The 15,405-nt window shown below is 36.8% G+C and overlaps 4 protein-coding genes and 5 long non-coding RNA genes across 9 annotated transcripts; 4 read left to right on the top strand and 5 right to left on the bottom strand.

The window, feature by feature from the left end:
* Positions 1–125: 125 nt before the first annotated feature.
* On the bottom strand, positions 126–5,826 carry nup211 (nucleoporin nup211). Its single transcript, NM_001023226.3, has one exon. It carries the CDS (start codon positions 5,732–5,734, stop codon positions 221–223), a length of 5,514 nt encoding a protein of 1,837 aa, NP_588236.1. The 5' UTR covers positions 5,735–5,826; the 3' UTR covers positions 126–220.
* On the top strand, positions 258–600 carry SPOM_SPNCRNA.7418. The gene has a single exon (NR_196755.1). It is a non-coding gene; the product is annotated as a non-coding RNA (long non-coding RNA).
* SPOM_SPNCRNA.1206 lies at positions 619–5,602 on the top strand. Its single transcript, NR_150066.1, has one exon. It is a non-coding gene; the product is annotated as a non-coding RNA (long non-coding RNA).
* A 58-nt stretch (positions 5,827–5,884) lies between the features above and the next one.
* hmg1 (3-hydroxy-3-methylglutaryl-CoA reductase Hmg1) lies at positions 5,885–10,161 on the bottom strand. The gene has a single exon (NM_001023225.3). It carries the CDS (start codon positions 9,388–9,390, stop codon positions 6,229–6,231), a length of 3,162 nt encoding a protein of 1,053 aa, NP_588235.1. The 5' UTR covers positions 9,391–10,161; the 3' UTR covers positions 5,885–6,228.
* On the top strand, positions 6,119–9,575 carry SPOM_SPNCRNA.7417. The gene has a single exon (NR_196754.1). It is a non-coding gene; the product is annotated as a non-coding RNA (long non-coding RNA).
* Positions 10,136–11,633, bottom strand: SPOM_SPNCRNA.1205. Its single transcript, NR_150065.1, has one exon. It is a non-coding gene; the product is annotated as a non-coding RNA (long non-coding RNA).
* On the top strand, positions 10,235–13,565 carry ppk33 (serine/threonine protein kinase Ppk33). The gene has a single exon (NM_001023224.3). It carries the CDS (start codon positions 12,136–12,138, stop codon positions 13,150–13,152), a length of 1,017 nt encoding a protein of 338 aa, NP_588234.1. The 5' UTR covers positions 10,235–12,135; the 3' UTR covers positions 13,153–13,565.
* On the bottom strand, positions 12,036–13,115 carry SPOM_SPNCRNA.7416. Its single transcript, NR_196753.1, has one exon. It is a non-coding gene; the product is annotated as a non-coding RNA (long non-coding RNA).
* urk1 (uridine kinase/uracil phosphoribosyltransferase) lies at positions 13,463–15,377 on the bottom strand. The gene is made up of 2 exons (NM_001355921.2): positions 15,270–15,377; positions 13,463–15,208 (listed from the first exon to the last, which is right to left on the bottom strand). The coding sequence occupies exon 2, from the start codon at positions 14,929–14,931 to the stop codon at positions 13,567–13,569; it is 1,365 nt and encodes a 454-aa protein (NP_001342737.1). The 5' UTR covers positions 14,932–15,208; positions 15,270–15,377; the 3' UTR covers positions 13,463–13,566.
* Positions 15,378–15,405: the final 28 nt, after the last annotated feature.

The following is a 15,405-nucleotide window of genomic DNA, read 5'->3' as shown; positions in this document are numbered from 1 at the left end:
GTGCATTTCTTATCTTATCTCTAATAATAATGGAATAAGTAAGTCGAAAAAGTACTTACTTTGCAAAATCAAGAAATAGCAAAAACCAGTCTGTGTAAGAATCAGAAATACAAATAAGACAAAAATTTTATAATACAAAATTTACTCATGTCATTATTATAAATCATGTTAACTAAATATGAATAGTCCTAAGAGTGATTTATGAACCATATGAAAACATCTATTTTGCTTTCTTTTGGTTCGAACTGGATCCTCCTTTGTTCGCATCGTCACGTTGTCTTTTAAGGGAGCCGGATTTAGCAGTGCTTGACAGTTCTTTAGCGTTTTGGGCAGCATTCTTTGAAGTAGCAATTCGTTTGGAAGCTCCAGTTATTGAGAGTTTTCCACTGTCTGGTTTCATAGGAACAGGACGCGAAACAGCGGGTCGTTGAACACCTTTTTGTTTGCCTGTTCCTTGAAGTCTTGCACTCAGAGATTTACCGGAAGGTTCTCTCTTGGCTGACGAAGCTTCTGTAGCATTCTGACCAACATCAGCTTTGCTAGCTGTTGGTTTGGAAGTAACAGGCTTTGTTTCTGTTACAGAAGACGTAGATTCATCAGTCTTTTCAGGATTGGATAGCTGTTTATTCAAATTCTCAATAGTTTCTTCAAGTTGTGTAATTTTGTTCTGAAGATCCCTAGTTTTCTTCTCATACACAGATATTTTAGCTTTGCTCCGAAATTCTGTCTCAGCTACCACCTTCTTCAACTTAACATCAAAGTTGGCAGAATTTTCTTTAAGCTTTTCTTCAACCTGCTGCTTAATCATGTCATCAATATTGTCATGAGTATTTTCCGAAGAATTTTTTTGAGCTTGTTCCTCAAGTTCCTTTATTCTCTGTGACTTTTCGTTGAGTTGATTTTCTAACTCTTCCTTTGTCTTTTCTTTCTCTGCGACGAGTTCAGAGCGAGCAGCCAAAATTTCGGTTTCCTTTTCTTTTTCATAATATTGTTTCGTAGATTCAAGTTGTGAACGTAGCCTTGCAATCTCATCAGCATTCTCTAAACTTCCTTGGGTCGGTGAATGCTCTCGTAAAGCTGCCAATTCCGCACTCAAGTTTTGTACTTGTTGCACAAGTCCTTCTTTGTCAGACCGTAATTCATGAATTTCTTTTTCAAGATTTGAAATTTCAGTTTTACCGTCAGCATCGACAGCCTCAGATTGCAAGTGTTCTAGCTCGTTCTTAGAATCTGCTAGCTCTTTTTCAGTTCTTTCCTTCTCCGACTTGAGTTGTTCAAATTGTTCCTTCGTGATCTGTTCAGCATCACTGGAAGCCGATTCTTGTAATTGATGATTGGAATCCTTTAGAGACTCTATTTCTTTTTGCATTGCTTCATTTTCAGCATTCTTAGAGGTTAACTCCTTGTTTTTGTTGGTCAATTCCTGCTTTAGATGGGCAAATCTTGTTAAGCTGGATTTTTTCAAATTTTCACATTTTTCATTCCAAGCAGCTGCCAATCTAGTATTTTTGGTGTTTGCCTGCTCAACTTCCTTCTTCAAATTTTCCACCTCTTCGTTTAGAGAATTAACCTGTTGCTTAAATGTATCGGTTTCTTTTGCTGTCTCCTGAAGTTTCGTTTCCAACTCTTGTTTTTCTTTTTCTAATGCTTCACAATTTTTCTTTAACTCCTCTAACTGTGTGGGATCAACACGCTCATACTTGTTCAAAACGGACTGAAATCTTAATTTCCATCGAGAATTGTATTCCTTCATTAAGTTCAGACTTGCTGTCTTTGCGCCTATTTCTGCCTTAAGTTCATTTATTTCAGTTTGTAAGGGATTCAATGAAGCATTCAGTTTTTCAACCTCTTTCTCCAGCTCTTGTATTTTTCCAAGTTTAGCATCATTGTCCTTTCTAAGGACACTATTACTTTCATAAAGTAACTGAACTTCTTGACTTCCGCTGATAATGGGGGTATCTGTTTGGTCATTTGACACAGGCAGAGACTGCAGACGGTTGAGCTCGAGTTGCAATGAATCAACGGTGGATTGCAAAGACTTGACTTGTTGATTCAAACCTCTATTATCCAGAATTGTTAACTCATATTTATTATCCATTATTTCCTTTTCGTGCCTCAAGTAGCTAACAAGTTCACGTAAATCGTTATCTTGAACGGCTTCTAAATTGGCAGATATATTTAAATTTTCAGAAGAATTCTGTTGAAGAACAGTTATTTGTTGACTAAGAGAATCAAATTGCGAATGTAGTAGTTTATTTTGATTTTCAAGTCCCAAAATGTAATCTTTCAAGGAGCTAATTTCATCTTCCATGGCTTTCCGCTGAATATTCCAATCCTTTTCAGCACCTGAAAGTCCTGAGTGCTGCTGTTCAAAATTTGCTTTGAGCTTTAAATATTTCGTATTCACCTCGTCAAATTCAGTACGTAAATCCCGCAATTTTTGAGTGGTACGCCCATGACTAACGATCTCTGATTCGTAATTAGAATGACACTCCTTCATTAGAGATCTTTCTTTTTCAATATCTTCTTTCAAAGAGGTAATAACACGATCCGCATCTGAACGAATTTTTTCATAATCTTTTTTGAAAGAAAGTGCACTATCCTTTTCACGAACAGCATCCTCAAGTTGTTTGGCAAGTTCCTTGGACGAAGACTCTTTCTCTTCTTTTAGTACTTCAACTCTCTTATTAAGATCCAACAACTCAGAGCGAAGGGACGTAATTTTCTCTTCCCTTGTGCTAATTTCAGATTCTACTAGATGCTTAAACTGCTCATGGGTTTCATTCATCATTTCCAAGGTTTTTTCTGAAGCGAGGTATTTTTGTTGAATATTACTCTTTTCAAGCTCGGCCATGCGAAGTTTTTCCTTCGTCCTTTCCAGTTCAATAGATATAGCCTCGACTTCAACATTATCAGGATTTTGTGTCGTGTCTTTATTAGCCGCGATTAATTTAGATTGCAAGTTCTCCTGCCGTTCTTCCATAAACTTTAAGCGCTCTTTCAACTCAGTGGTTTGTATTTCTAACTGATTTCGCACGGTGCGTTGCAATGTTATGTCTTGTTTTAACTCAGTGATGTTAGACTGAAGTTGAAGCACCAATGTTTGATGCTCCCTCAAATCAAATGAATTTTGTAGAGTAAGTCTACGAACATCATCGGAACACTCAGATAGCTTTGAATTAGCAACTCGAAGATCATTAGAAAGTTCAAGTATTCGACTATTCATTGAGTCCACTGTTGCCGTATACTCTTGATTTGAAGATTCAATTTGAGCTTTCATATGGAAATTATCCTGCTGCAGGGACGAAAGTTTCGACTCCAAATTAGATAAATCGGCTTTCAACTTATCCTTGACGGAAGTTAAAAGCAGGTTTTCGCTTTTTAAATTATCAACAATATGATTGGATTGTTCAAGCTGGCTATTACAGATTGATAATTGAGAAGAAACATTTTGAACTTCAATTTTCTTAGAAGCAAGTTGCTCTTGTAAAGACTTATAGCTTTCATCAAGTTCATCTTTACTTCTTTCAGATAAAACAAGTGATTTTTCCAGATCATTTAGCTTTTCAAGGGCTAAGCTTCGTTCAGATGTTAAAGAGGTAAGTTGCAATTGAATATTAGATTTTTCGAGCTGGAGAGATGAGATAGCTTCCTCAAACTTTTTTTCTTTGTTACGAGAAATTGACTTAAGGGACTCCAGTTCATTAGTTAGCTGTTCAAGTCGAATAAGCGAACGCTGGTAAGAAGTCTGCTCAATTAAATTAGTATTCAATTTGGAATTAGGAGTTGCAGGCGCCATATCTAAAAGTTTTTCATTCTCTTGAACTAGTGATCTAAAAAAGTCTCGTTCCTTTAAAGAGTAGCGTAACTGATCGCTCACCTCCTCCAACATTTTAGTAAGTTGATCAATAGTTTCGTTAGCTTTTATCAGTGTTTCTTCTTGAATCTCGGCTCCATCAAGATCAGGTTTTTCGTCTTTCTCCATACGATCAGCTAATTCATGAACTGCAGACAGTAGATTTTGATTTTGTTGTTGCAATTCTCTAATATTACGAAATACAACTAGCCTGCTTGAAATTATTTGATCCGTATCAGTTTCATCTTCAGTGAGCGATTTTTCAACATAGGAGTTAATCTTCTTTCTACTATCCACGCCTAGCACTATGCCGTTCTCACACAAATCGAGTTCATGAAGTAAAACTTGCACCTGTCGCGCTAAATCTTTGGTCTCTTGCTCATAATGCTTATTCTCTGTGCATTTATCTTTAAATAGTGTCTCTAATTGCTCGTAACGGGACTTGGCTTTCTGACAGTCTTCCAATGACTTCTGATATTGCTCACTCATTGCAACAATTTCCCGTTGCATATGAGCAAATCGCTTAAACTGTTCTTTAACCAAAGGATGCTGAAGATTCGCTTCTTCCATAACATGGTTATAGCTACGTTGTAACCTTTCAACCTCTTGACATGTTTGCTCATACTTCTGTTTATAGTATAAACGCTCGGAATACAAGTCAGAGACGGAGGACTGACCTTTAAAGCCTTTCATACTATTATTTAGTAAATTTGAGTATTTCAATTCACTCATATCTGAGATTTCTATTTCATCATAATGCCGAAGACGCTCATTAGCCAACTTTAGCTGAGACTCTAAACTTGATACCTCTTTCTCTAGAAAATTGATTTGAGATTTCAAGGAAGCTTCTGCTTCCTTATGAGATTCAAGCTGTTCTTCAAAAGATGATTGTGCAGCTTCCAATAGCTTTTCCAACTCGCCGTTTGAGTTCTGCAACTCTTTGAGCCGTAAAGAGCAATCCTCACATTTCTCCATCCACAACTCACTAATTTGCTTTTGTGAAGAAATCTCTTTTTCAAAAGAAACTTGCGAAAACTCATATTGCTTTCGCATTTCGGAGAGTTCAGCTACAATATTCTGATATCGTAAATTACTTTCTGTAAACTGTTGAGACAAAGAACTCACTTTCCGTTGTAGCGCATCTTTTTCCAAAACAGCGTCAGATAATTGAGAACTTAGTTGAGACTTTTCCAAAGAGGCCTCCTGATGAAGAGATAACAATTTGTCGTTCACACCCTGAAGCTCTCGGCTTAACCAGGTGTTATTATTTTCCAAAATCGAATTTTTCTGCGTTAATTTTTGCAACTCAAACTCATAGTTAGTCTGCAAAGATGCTTTTTCTTGTTGTGTATGTTGAAGCTCCAAAACTTGATGGGTAGAACTGGCAAGGGCATCCTTTAGATCTTTAATGATAGTGATTTTCTTTTCAACTTCCTTTTCTTTATCTGATAAAAGATTTTGAAGTTGAGCAGTTTGCTTCAAATTTTGATCCTGAGCTTGTTTTAATGCCTCATTTACACTTTTGAGAGAACTGCAATCGTGCAAAACAGTGTCATATGAAGAGGATTTCTCCCTAAGATATTCTTTGATTTGAGAGAGTTCATTCTCTAAAAGCTTGCGCTCATCCTCTAATAAATCGTAACGTTCGTTTGATTGAAGTAGTTTCTTCTCCGAATTTCGCAATTGTTGCTCGTAATTGACTTCTGTAACTATACGATCATTTTTTATACTTTCATAATCTTTGCTTTTACTAATTAAAGGTATTAATATGGATGTAAACGCGTCCACCTGAAGTAAAGGATCAATTTTTGTCTTTGGTATGTCTAGAAAACTGCATACCCCGAGTATATCAGCTTCTGTCCAGGAAGAATCGTGCATTGCCTCAAACAAATAGCTTCTAACTATTTTTTCAGTTTAGAGACGCTACCTTTGTTTGAAACACGTTCTTACCTATTATGGTGGTGCAATGTAAGTCGATGGGTGTGTAGCGACGAGGTAGTTGATACCCTAATAAATTCAATTTCAAGTCATAAAACCATTACAATTAAAAATCTATTTAAATTCTTTATTGAGATAACTAATATAAGTCCGTATAATATAATCCATTTGTTTGTGTCACTAGACATAAGCAATATACATTGCCTTACGTCTTCTTACCTAAGCTATAAATCAGCGTTCACTAGGTAAACTACATACTTGTATGGATATACCATATTCTTTTAAAAGATGAATATATAAAAAATGGAAAAGAATTTAAAGCTAATTTTCCTGAGGCATAACAGTTCAAAGATGTAACTTTTTAGGGGAGATCAAAATTAAAAAAATTTGTCATCATCGTGTATGTGACAATATTATAAAACAAGCTTGCTCCCTCAACGTCCCGGTACTCGAGAGTTAACGGATTTTAGAGCATCAGTCGCTGGTTTCTTGGCAGAAGAGTCCATAGCAGGAGTATTCAGCGCACTTCGATTGAGTCCGATATGGGATTTAACTAAATGGCCACTAGCAAGTGCGGAACACAAAGACAGTTCACCAGCCATTACGGCGGCTGCAACGACACGTGCTAGTTGACGAGAATTATCACCGGGAGAGGTCATATGGGCACCTCGCACACCGAGCAAGTCAAGCATAGCACCTTGCGGTTCCAAAACCGTTCCACCACCAATTGTTCCAACTTCAATGGATGGCATTGACACGCTAAGCTGAAGGTTACCATCAACATTATCCATCAAAGTTATACAATTACTGCTTTCAACATTTTGGGCAGGGTCTTGACCAGTTGCTAAATATACTGCCGTGACAATGTTAGCAGCATGAGCATTAAATCCTCCAACGCTGCCAGCCATAGCACTACCAATGAGGTTTTTGTCAACATTTAATTTAACCAAATCTTCAACAGTAGTTTTCAATACCGATTTGACAGCATCACCAGGAATAATAGCTTCAGCAATAACACTTTTACCACGACCATCAATCCAATTAATAGCAGCAGGCTTCTTATCTGTACAATAATTCCCTGATACACTGATCACTTGCATGTCATCAAAACCAGCGTCATTGCTCATTACTACAAGTGCATGCTCAACACCTTTGGAAATCATATTCATACCCATAGCATCACCGGTAGACGTACAGAAACGGATGAAAAGACGAGTACCAGCTAGAGCAGTCTTAATATGTTGAAGTCTAGCAAAACGGCTAGTAGAGTTAAAAGCCTTCTTCATAACCTCTTGGCCTTCAGGGCTATCCAACCAAATTTTAGCACGACCAGCGCGCGTCAAATTCGGGAAAGCCACACATGGTCCACGGGACATTTGATCACGAGTCAATACAGTAACAGCACCACCACCAGCGTTAATAGCTTTGCATCCACGCATAGTAGAAGCAACCAATGCACCCTCAGTAGTAGCCATAGGGATATAAAAAGGCTTACCGTCAATAATGAGAGGACCAGCTACACCAAGGGGCAAGGGCATGTAACCTATAACGTTTTCACAACATGCATTCAAAACCCTAGAGTAATCGTAATGATAGACGGGGCAATTAGAGCTTTCAAGTGTCTTCGTCCTAGATGAACGGGAGACGACCGTTCGGCGAATTACAACAGCTCTGGTAACGTCTTTAAGTACTCGTTCTAAAGCATAAAGAGGGATTTTTTTAGCTAAGGTTAACTGCACAACTTCTTCATCATTTAAAGTTGAAATTTGACCATTGTTGTAAAGAGTGATACATTCCTCAAGCGAACGTACAACGGATTCTTGAGCGATTTCGTCTTTCTGAATGTCATCAATGGATGAACTATTCGACGAAGGAATATACTTAACGACTTCAACAACTTTTTCAACCACCTTTTTCTCAGGTTCCTCTTTGATGGAGTTCAATCGAGCAGCGTTCAAAAGAAAAACGTTGACGGCAATACTCAAAGATAAAGCACAGACGATCCATTTTGACAAAAACGAAGCACTGATGTAGTGAGACCAGTTGTTAATAAACGAATGGATAGTAGATAGAAAAGAAGTGCTGGATAATTCGGCACCGTAAAAAACAGCTGGTAGTAAACGGACGCTTGGTGATTCAATGTTGGACATTGAAGAAATAGCAGAAAGAACGTCGTCAAACACTCCATCATCCAAAAGCCTTTGTGACTTAAAATCGGGATATTGAGAGCGAACAAGAGGAATTAATCGAGCAGCAGCAGCAGAAGTGGCAGCATAATGTTTGAACGGAATAGAACAAAGTTCAAACAAATTGAAGGCAATGAATATGAAAAGAATGATTTTGGTTCCATATCTAACTTTAAAATACCGTGACCCTGCAGAAGTAGTAGCCGAAGAATCGTTGCCGTCTGCAACATGACGAGCCGTAGACTCAGAGAGACCCTCTTCTATAAGAACCTTTCGAACATCATCCTTAGCATTATAGCGGCGCATCTCAAGTTTCAGGGTGAGTATGGCGACAAAGAAAGAGAACAGTAAGAGTAAATCATAAATCATGACAGCAGCAAACAAAAAGAATTGTTTGATACCAAAATTACAATACGAAAAAATTGCCAAAACGACTATTCCAAAAGAAAAATGACGGAGGATAGGCGGTGCAGCGTTGCGGCAAGCCTTTGCAATATCTTCATGCATAGGAGAATGGGAGTCAGAGACAGAGCATCGAGTGATAACTTGCCGCGTTAATTCTGCAGCTTTATCAAGGGCAACCACATTTATCAGAAAAGGCAAACTTTCAATCAACGAGACAAGGCTAATCCGTACACCAGATGCACGTACCAAAGTCATTGCGAATTGAACAGAGAACAAAGTGGAAAGCAGGACACTAAAAAATAGCCAAAATTTGGATCCTAGACGACGCATCTTAAGGTAAAGAGACACAATGGATATCAACATGCAAGCATAAGCAGTACCAACAATTAACAGTTCGGTCTTAGAAGCTTGGCTAGCGATCTTTAAAGTATTCATCCAAGTGCGAGCGATCAACTGAAGTAACCACGACCATGAAATGCCGTGTTCACGAATTGCAGGAAGAATTCTTTGAATGACAGTACTAGAACTGTCAAGGAAGTAATCGATGGGCGGATTGGCGAGATTCGATGGTAATGCAATACTAGATACAGTCCAATTGCCGACCTCTTTAAAAAAGAAATGGCAAGCACCGGAAGCGTCATGGAAAATGCAGTCATTACGATATGGCTCTACCAATTGAGCAACATCGACCTTTGCATTCGCAGGGTAATACCATTGGGTGATATCAAAATCAACAAATCCTTCTCCACCCAACTCTGCGGCAGGAATTTGTTCCCAAACCGAGGCATCCTCACCTTGGACACTACTTAGCTTTAAAATCATCTCGTTAGGTAGACGAGTGTTCGGAAATCCATCCAAAATACCAAATCGTTTTAAAGCACGAATTAATACTGGGAAATCTTCTTGAGTTAAGGCTTCCAAGAAGGAAAAATATGCCATAGAGACAAGGATGCCCACAATGGCAATCACTTGAATTGGATACCGAGCAGCAAGTTTATAAATCATGTTAACTGAAAAACTTATGACAAAAAGCTAACAGTTCTCCTTTTCTTTTGCGACAATTAAAAAATCAAGGACAAGCGCACACGGTTGATGAATACGTACAAACACGTAACGCAAACACTTTAACTTATTGAAACCGAAGAGCAGACAACTGTAGCAATTAAATGAAGATTATAAATTATTCGTTGTCTGTGATAAGCGTAGATGATTATATAGATATTAAATAATAGGTATATATATCAACGTTCAGAAAGAAATTAAATAATAAAATAAAGTATTGAAAAAGGACTTCTTAGATTTCAATCAACTTTGTTCAAAATAACGTAAGCACAAAGAGCAAAGAATGGAAAGAGTTGAAAGTAACTCCTTCAAAACGAAAAATGAGGATAACGAAAAAAAAAACAAAGGAACCCACTCGAGTAGTTCAAAAAAGGTTACCCAAAAAATTGACCACTAGCAAGTATAAAGGATGGTGAGTTTGATAAGAAACCAAAACTGACAACCGCTTCTTCTTTGTTCGTCAAAGTCTATCTTCCCTATAATTTTTCTCTTTCTTTTTTTTTATAAAAAAAAAGAAGCAAGATTTTACGTACCAAGGGGAGACTGGTTTCCAGGAAAAAACGGGCTATTTACCAAGATAGAAAAGTAAATAGAGCGAGAAAGGAACTTCGCTGACAAAATATCAACGTTTTTCACTTCTAATATTTATTGAGGTAAACCAGCGTCTTGCAAAGACGAGAGTTGAGATTTCAAATTATGGCGTGGTGTTGTTGTGGGTAAGTTAAGATTGAAGTGCTACTTGTTGGGGTGCAAAAACTGCGCTCGTCCGTTGTTTAAAAAAAAAAGTAAAGGACCCTACTTGAAAGTACTAGTTCCAAAAAATGTTAAAGAAATGCTTGAATATTGTAGAAAAAATGTAATCTATTTGTCAAGTTTAAGCTAAGAAATTGTCGATGAAAAGCGACTTCCAAGGTTTGATTAGACGAAATGCCAAAGACGTTAGTTGGATTATTTTTTTGAACGATCATAAAACTTTAGAGCATGACTTGCTTGGTTGCCAGCCAAAAATTACTTCTTAGAAAGAGGATTTAAGCTTCTAAGGAAATAGTGAAGGAGTTCAAATCTCGTATTCACCGAGATGTTTAAAGAAATCGTTAATCATATATCAGAAAGAGCAGCGAATGGACGATGGGAATTAAACTTAAGAGAAACGAAATTATTCCAAGGCTCTTGATCCAATCTCGTTAAAAGGTAAGATGAAGCGCTTGGAAATCACAGTCGTTATACTTCATTTCCTAAGAGATATTAAGCGTTACCTATGACAGACAGATCTGTGTAGGGTTGTTTGCTTCAAGACAATTCGAAAACTTTGACTTTGTAAAAAGGACAAATTGAAGCCGGACGAAGTAATTGCTGCACTTATTCTTTATATTATTTTTTTTATCAACGTCTATAATGGAACTCTGTGATTGCTGAGAATGAGATGTGGTTGAAATAAGTTGTTTCTCATGAAGGCATTATTTTCACATTAATCTCTTATTTATCGGAGATTGACTTACAAGACGCAGGAAAAAATTGGATACCTTTTATACAATTTCGAATTATATCCAAATTAGGCTAATGCGACAAACCGGTAAAATCATTTGACGGTTCTTTATTCCTTTTAAAAAAATGAACAACGCCCTTTTCCTTCCTTTTTCTTTTATGAGGAATGAGTGTATCCAAACCTAAAAATATCTTTAGACTTACAAAATCCTGCTTCTGTTATTCTTATATTTACTATGCATATTAAGTTCCACTTTCTGTTCTCTCCAGCATTTTAAAATAAAGCTTTGGACATAGGCCTTAACTCTGGCAACGCATTACGATAAGTTTGGAAATTCTTTTGTAGAGAGAAGCACTGATCTCAACGAAGCAACAGTATTATAGGTGAAGGAGAAAAAAGAAGCAGGGTCACTATGCTTCTTTTGTAGGTGTTTTATTAGGGGAACTTATTATGTAGAAACCTCCGTACTGCATTGTACTTCCATTGCAGTTTTCAGCCACCTCTTGTACACTGTGGGGAAGGAAGTTTCTCTTAACGTAGGTTGTCCCAAAATGGAAGAAAAATTATACTAACAGTTAAAACAACAAGGAAATTTGTGAAAATTTCTGTTTTTAAAGGAAATTCAGTGTAGAAAACGTGTAATGTGCTTTTTCACTCTCACCAACTAAATGTGGTTATCTTCCTTGGGTTAATTTAAGATTACTATTAACGAGTTATCTACAACCAATGGTCGTTTTGAGAAATAACATAAGCTTCGCTAATTTTAATTTTATCCAATCAAAAGGATAAGTTTTAAAGTTGCATTTAAACGACTCTATTGAAGAAGCATCATCTCCCTGATTCTTTGTTTACCCATAAATTGCTAAGTTTCTTTGTTCTCTGTACCTCCTGACTACAGGTATGGTGAATCTACAGACTCCATAATTCTCTGATTTATCCAAAACCAAATTTAATAAATAATTTTTTAACACTCGTTTTCAAGAAAAAAACCGAATTCTCTCTCTTTATTTTTTTTTTACACTAGTCAAGCTATCGAACTACAGGACCGTTTACTCAAATTAAGGCGTCGCAGCGCTTGAGTCAAAAGTGAGTTTTCATTTTGAAATGCTAAATGTAAATTAATTGTTCGCTAGCGTCCCTATCCACCAAAGTCAAATAGACATTGCTGCACCTTTGTGCTTTCTTTCCGCAGTTTTTTATACATGGGAAATAGTAACTCAAAAAGTGTTAAAAACGACAAAGAAAATTTTGAGGATCCAAATGCCACCAATTTTGAAAGTGTTTCTCAGTTCAAAATTCGAAATGTTATTGGGAAAGGAAGCTGGAGTACAGTGTTCGTCGTGAAACATCGTCAAACTAAGCAAAGGTTTGCTCTTAAATGCATCAATAAAAAGAAACACGACGAGCATAAGATCAAGAAGCTAAGAAATGAGGTTCTATTATTACAATCATTGAACCATCCTCTACTATGCAAGTTTTACTCTGAGTTTGAGGATGAAACGAAAATTTACTTAGTAACTGATTTAATGCTTGGTGGAGATCTCCGATACCATATTTCCCAAAGAAAATTCAATGAATCGGTCATTCGTATTTGGATGGTAGAACTAGTATCTGCCTTGATTTATATACATTCAAAGGGGGTGCTTCATCGCGATGTAAAGCCAGATAATATTTTGTTGGATGAGAAGGGACATTGCAAGTTGGCTGACTTTAATGTTGCAGCTAAAGTGCATACCTCATCTTCTCCTTCTAAATCAAACATGACTGTTGGTCGCGTTGGGACCCCTGTATATATGGCTCCTGAGACATTAATTCACGCTGTTTCTTATAAAGAATCAGACTGGTGGTCCTTAGGTATAACATTTTACGAATGCCTTTTTCAAGTGCGACCTTTTCCCAATCATCTTTTGATCAATTGGATTCGAGCTTCAGAGGAAGAAAAGGCTTCATCAGCAGATCGTTTATCTTCTGCTCTTCATATTTCTCGGGATAAAAAGCTAACTACTATCTCGAAAGATGCTCGTTCAGCTGTTATGGCTTTTCTAGAAATGGACATTAAGAAGAGGTTGGGTCACTCCAGCAAGAAACTTCAAACACATCCATTTTTTTGCTCTATCTCTTTGGAGACCGTTTCCAAGGGCAACCTGACTCCTATTTTCCGTCCGAAATCTGGAAAAGTATATGTTGACCCAATTTTAGATTTGGAGGCTACTTTTTAAACTAATGATTCAATGTTTACAAAACTAATTAATATATATGATTATTCAAAGATTCTCTCAGCTACGATTTGTCTTTCGGTTCATGTGTTACATAGTATTGCTATTTTTTTACTATTTTTTTTTGCTTGCCTGATAGTCTCGTCTCTTATTTTCCCTGGAAAAATTTTGACTGCGTTTCCACTTAAACTATTTCAAACTTCATTATTTATAACTTTGAATTTCTGAACTATTCTAATCGAGCGATACGAAATTACACGAATTAATTAATATGACATTTATATCACCAAACACCTGTTATCCGTAGTTTTCTGCAAGTAATAATCCAAACAAAGGGAATTCTTTAATAAAATGTACACTAAACTCCTAACAGACATTAAACTTTTGTTTTTTATATCCACGCATATAAATGTTATATCAGCATCCATAATACACTTTTTCGATATCCAATCTACCGACTACGGGTTCAGCAACACTTTCTAGAAATGCTGTAACAATGGTAACCTTTGGGAAAATATAAGCCAGCGCTTTAATACTTTCAGAGTAACAAACATAGACCACAATTATAATGTTTTCCTCTGGGACCCCGAAATCCACTAAAATTTGCGTGGCCATTAAGACATCTGCATGTGTAGTTAAATGTGAAGCCATCAAAACAACATTCATGGTAGCAATGCCACGGGGCAATTTATGGTAATGTAAAGTTGGTTCTTGAGTAACTTTATTGATTTGCACCAAAATCTTACCCAAACACACTGTTGGAAATTGACGACATAAAGCTGTTTCAAGAGTTCCGCCGGATCGCAAAACTGAAACACCACAAAGCTCTTTTGCCATTTGTAGACCTTCCCACTGGTTTCCGTTATGCAAAGTAATCGTTTTCTTTTCATATGCAAGCGAATCACCTGCCAAATTCATCAACATGGTGCCAATTCTGCTCAAAAAAAATTGTAAATCATCAGGGTGTGTATTTTTGTTTATAAGAATAGTCCTGATGGCAGATATTTCAGGCGTAATTTTAAGCTGAACTAAATTTAAGGGTAAATGGGGAATGGTTGGTACAATTTGCTGTAAACTATCAATGTTCTTAACATGAGTTTCACTTTGTATAGAAAGTGTTCTACGAATAAAATTAATCACCATATCAATTGCCAATTTATTGTCCCGGCCACGAGGAACGATAAGATCAGTGTAAGATAGTTGACGCCTAACGAAGTTCTCATAACTTGGCTTGACAAATTTATTATATTGTTCCAAAACGCCAACTATGTCCCTTCCTCGATAGTTGATATCGCGATTCAGTCGACGAGAGAGACACACGTCCGAATCTGTATCTAGAAAGACCGAGACGTCAAGGAGAGAGCGAATCTTTTCATCGTATAAAGCAAAAATCCCTTCGAGAATAATGATACTTGCTCCGAATAACGTGTTGGTCTCAGGAAGCCGATTATGCTCATTGAAGCTATATATAGGAATGTCAACTTTACGGCCTTGTTTAAGTTCTAGCAGTTTTACGAAGAGCAAGTCCCAATCAATGGCTTCGGGGGAATCAAAGTCATAGTCGTTGTTAAATGCTCTCTTCTTCTGCTCTGCATTCAAAGATTTGTAAAACGAGTCAAGGGATAAAATAACAACATGTGGAAGATTTAACGCCTTTACAATCAATTGGGCCACCGAGGTTTTCCCACTACCCGATGGTCCTGCAATTCCAATAAATCGCACTTTACGCCATGGGGGTTCATAAGTTGGGTTGCTTGAATAACGCTCAAAAGCTTCAGGCATAATAACGAAAGAAATAAAATAAATAAGAAGCCCAAAAAAAAGGTATGCTAGCCTCCAAGGAAATATTACTAAAGAAAGTTTAAAAAAAAAAAAACTGTAGAGCAAAAAAAGACTAATTGGTGAACCTAACGTTTTTTAAAAGGTAAATTCTGTCTTGGCGTGAAACGAAAATATTCCACAATTTGTAGAGCCAAAGATATTTATTCAAACAGAATTAATTCAAGTAGAATGATAATGGTTTCCTTATCTTACTCTTCTCAAACTTGCTTAGTTTTTTCTATAAATCACAAATCTCGAGTTAGCAATACCATTAGAAAAATATATATATGTATACGAACCCAAAGGAAGGAAAAATGTTAGGAAATTTTAACATAAATAGAAAGATTTTCGAAATGTCTTTTTAAATAACTAGTAAACTAGTTGAAACAATAAATTGGAGAAGGGTAAATCCAATATCATTGTTTTTTCATCCTT

The sequence above is a fragment of the Schizosaccharomyces pombe genome (genome assembly GCF_000002945.2).
Source record: "Schizosaccharomyces pombe strain 972h- genome assembly, chromosome: III".
Lineage (NCBI taxonomy): Eukaryota > Fungi > Ascomycota > Schizosaccharomycetes > Schizosaccharomycetales > Schizosaccharomycetaceae > Schizosaccharomyces > Schizosaccharomyces pombe.
The sequence above is the reverse complement of the archived record's forward strand: the minus strand, read 5'-3'. Positions and strand labels throughout refer to the sequence as shown.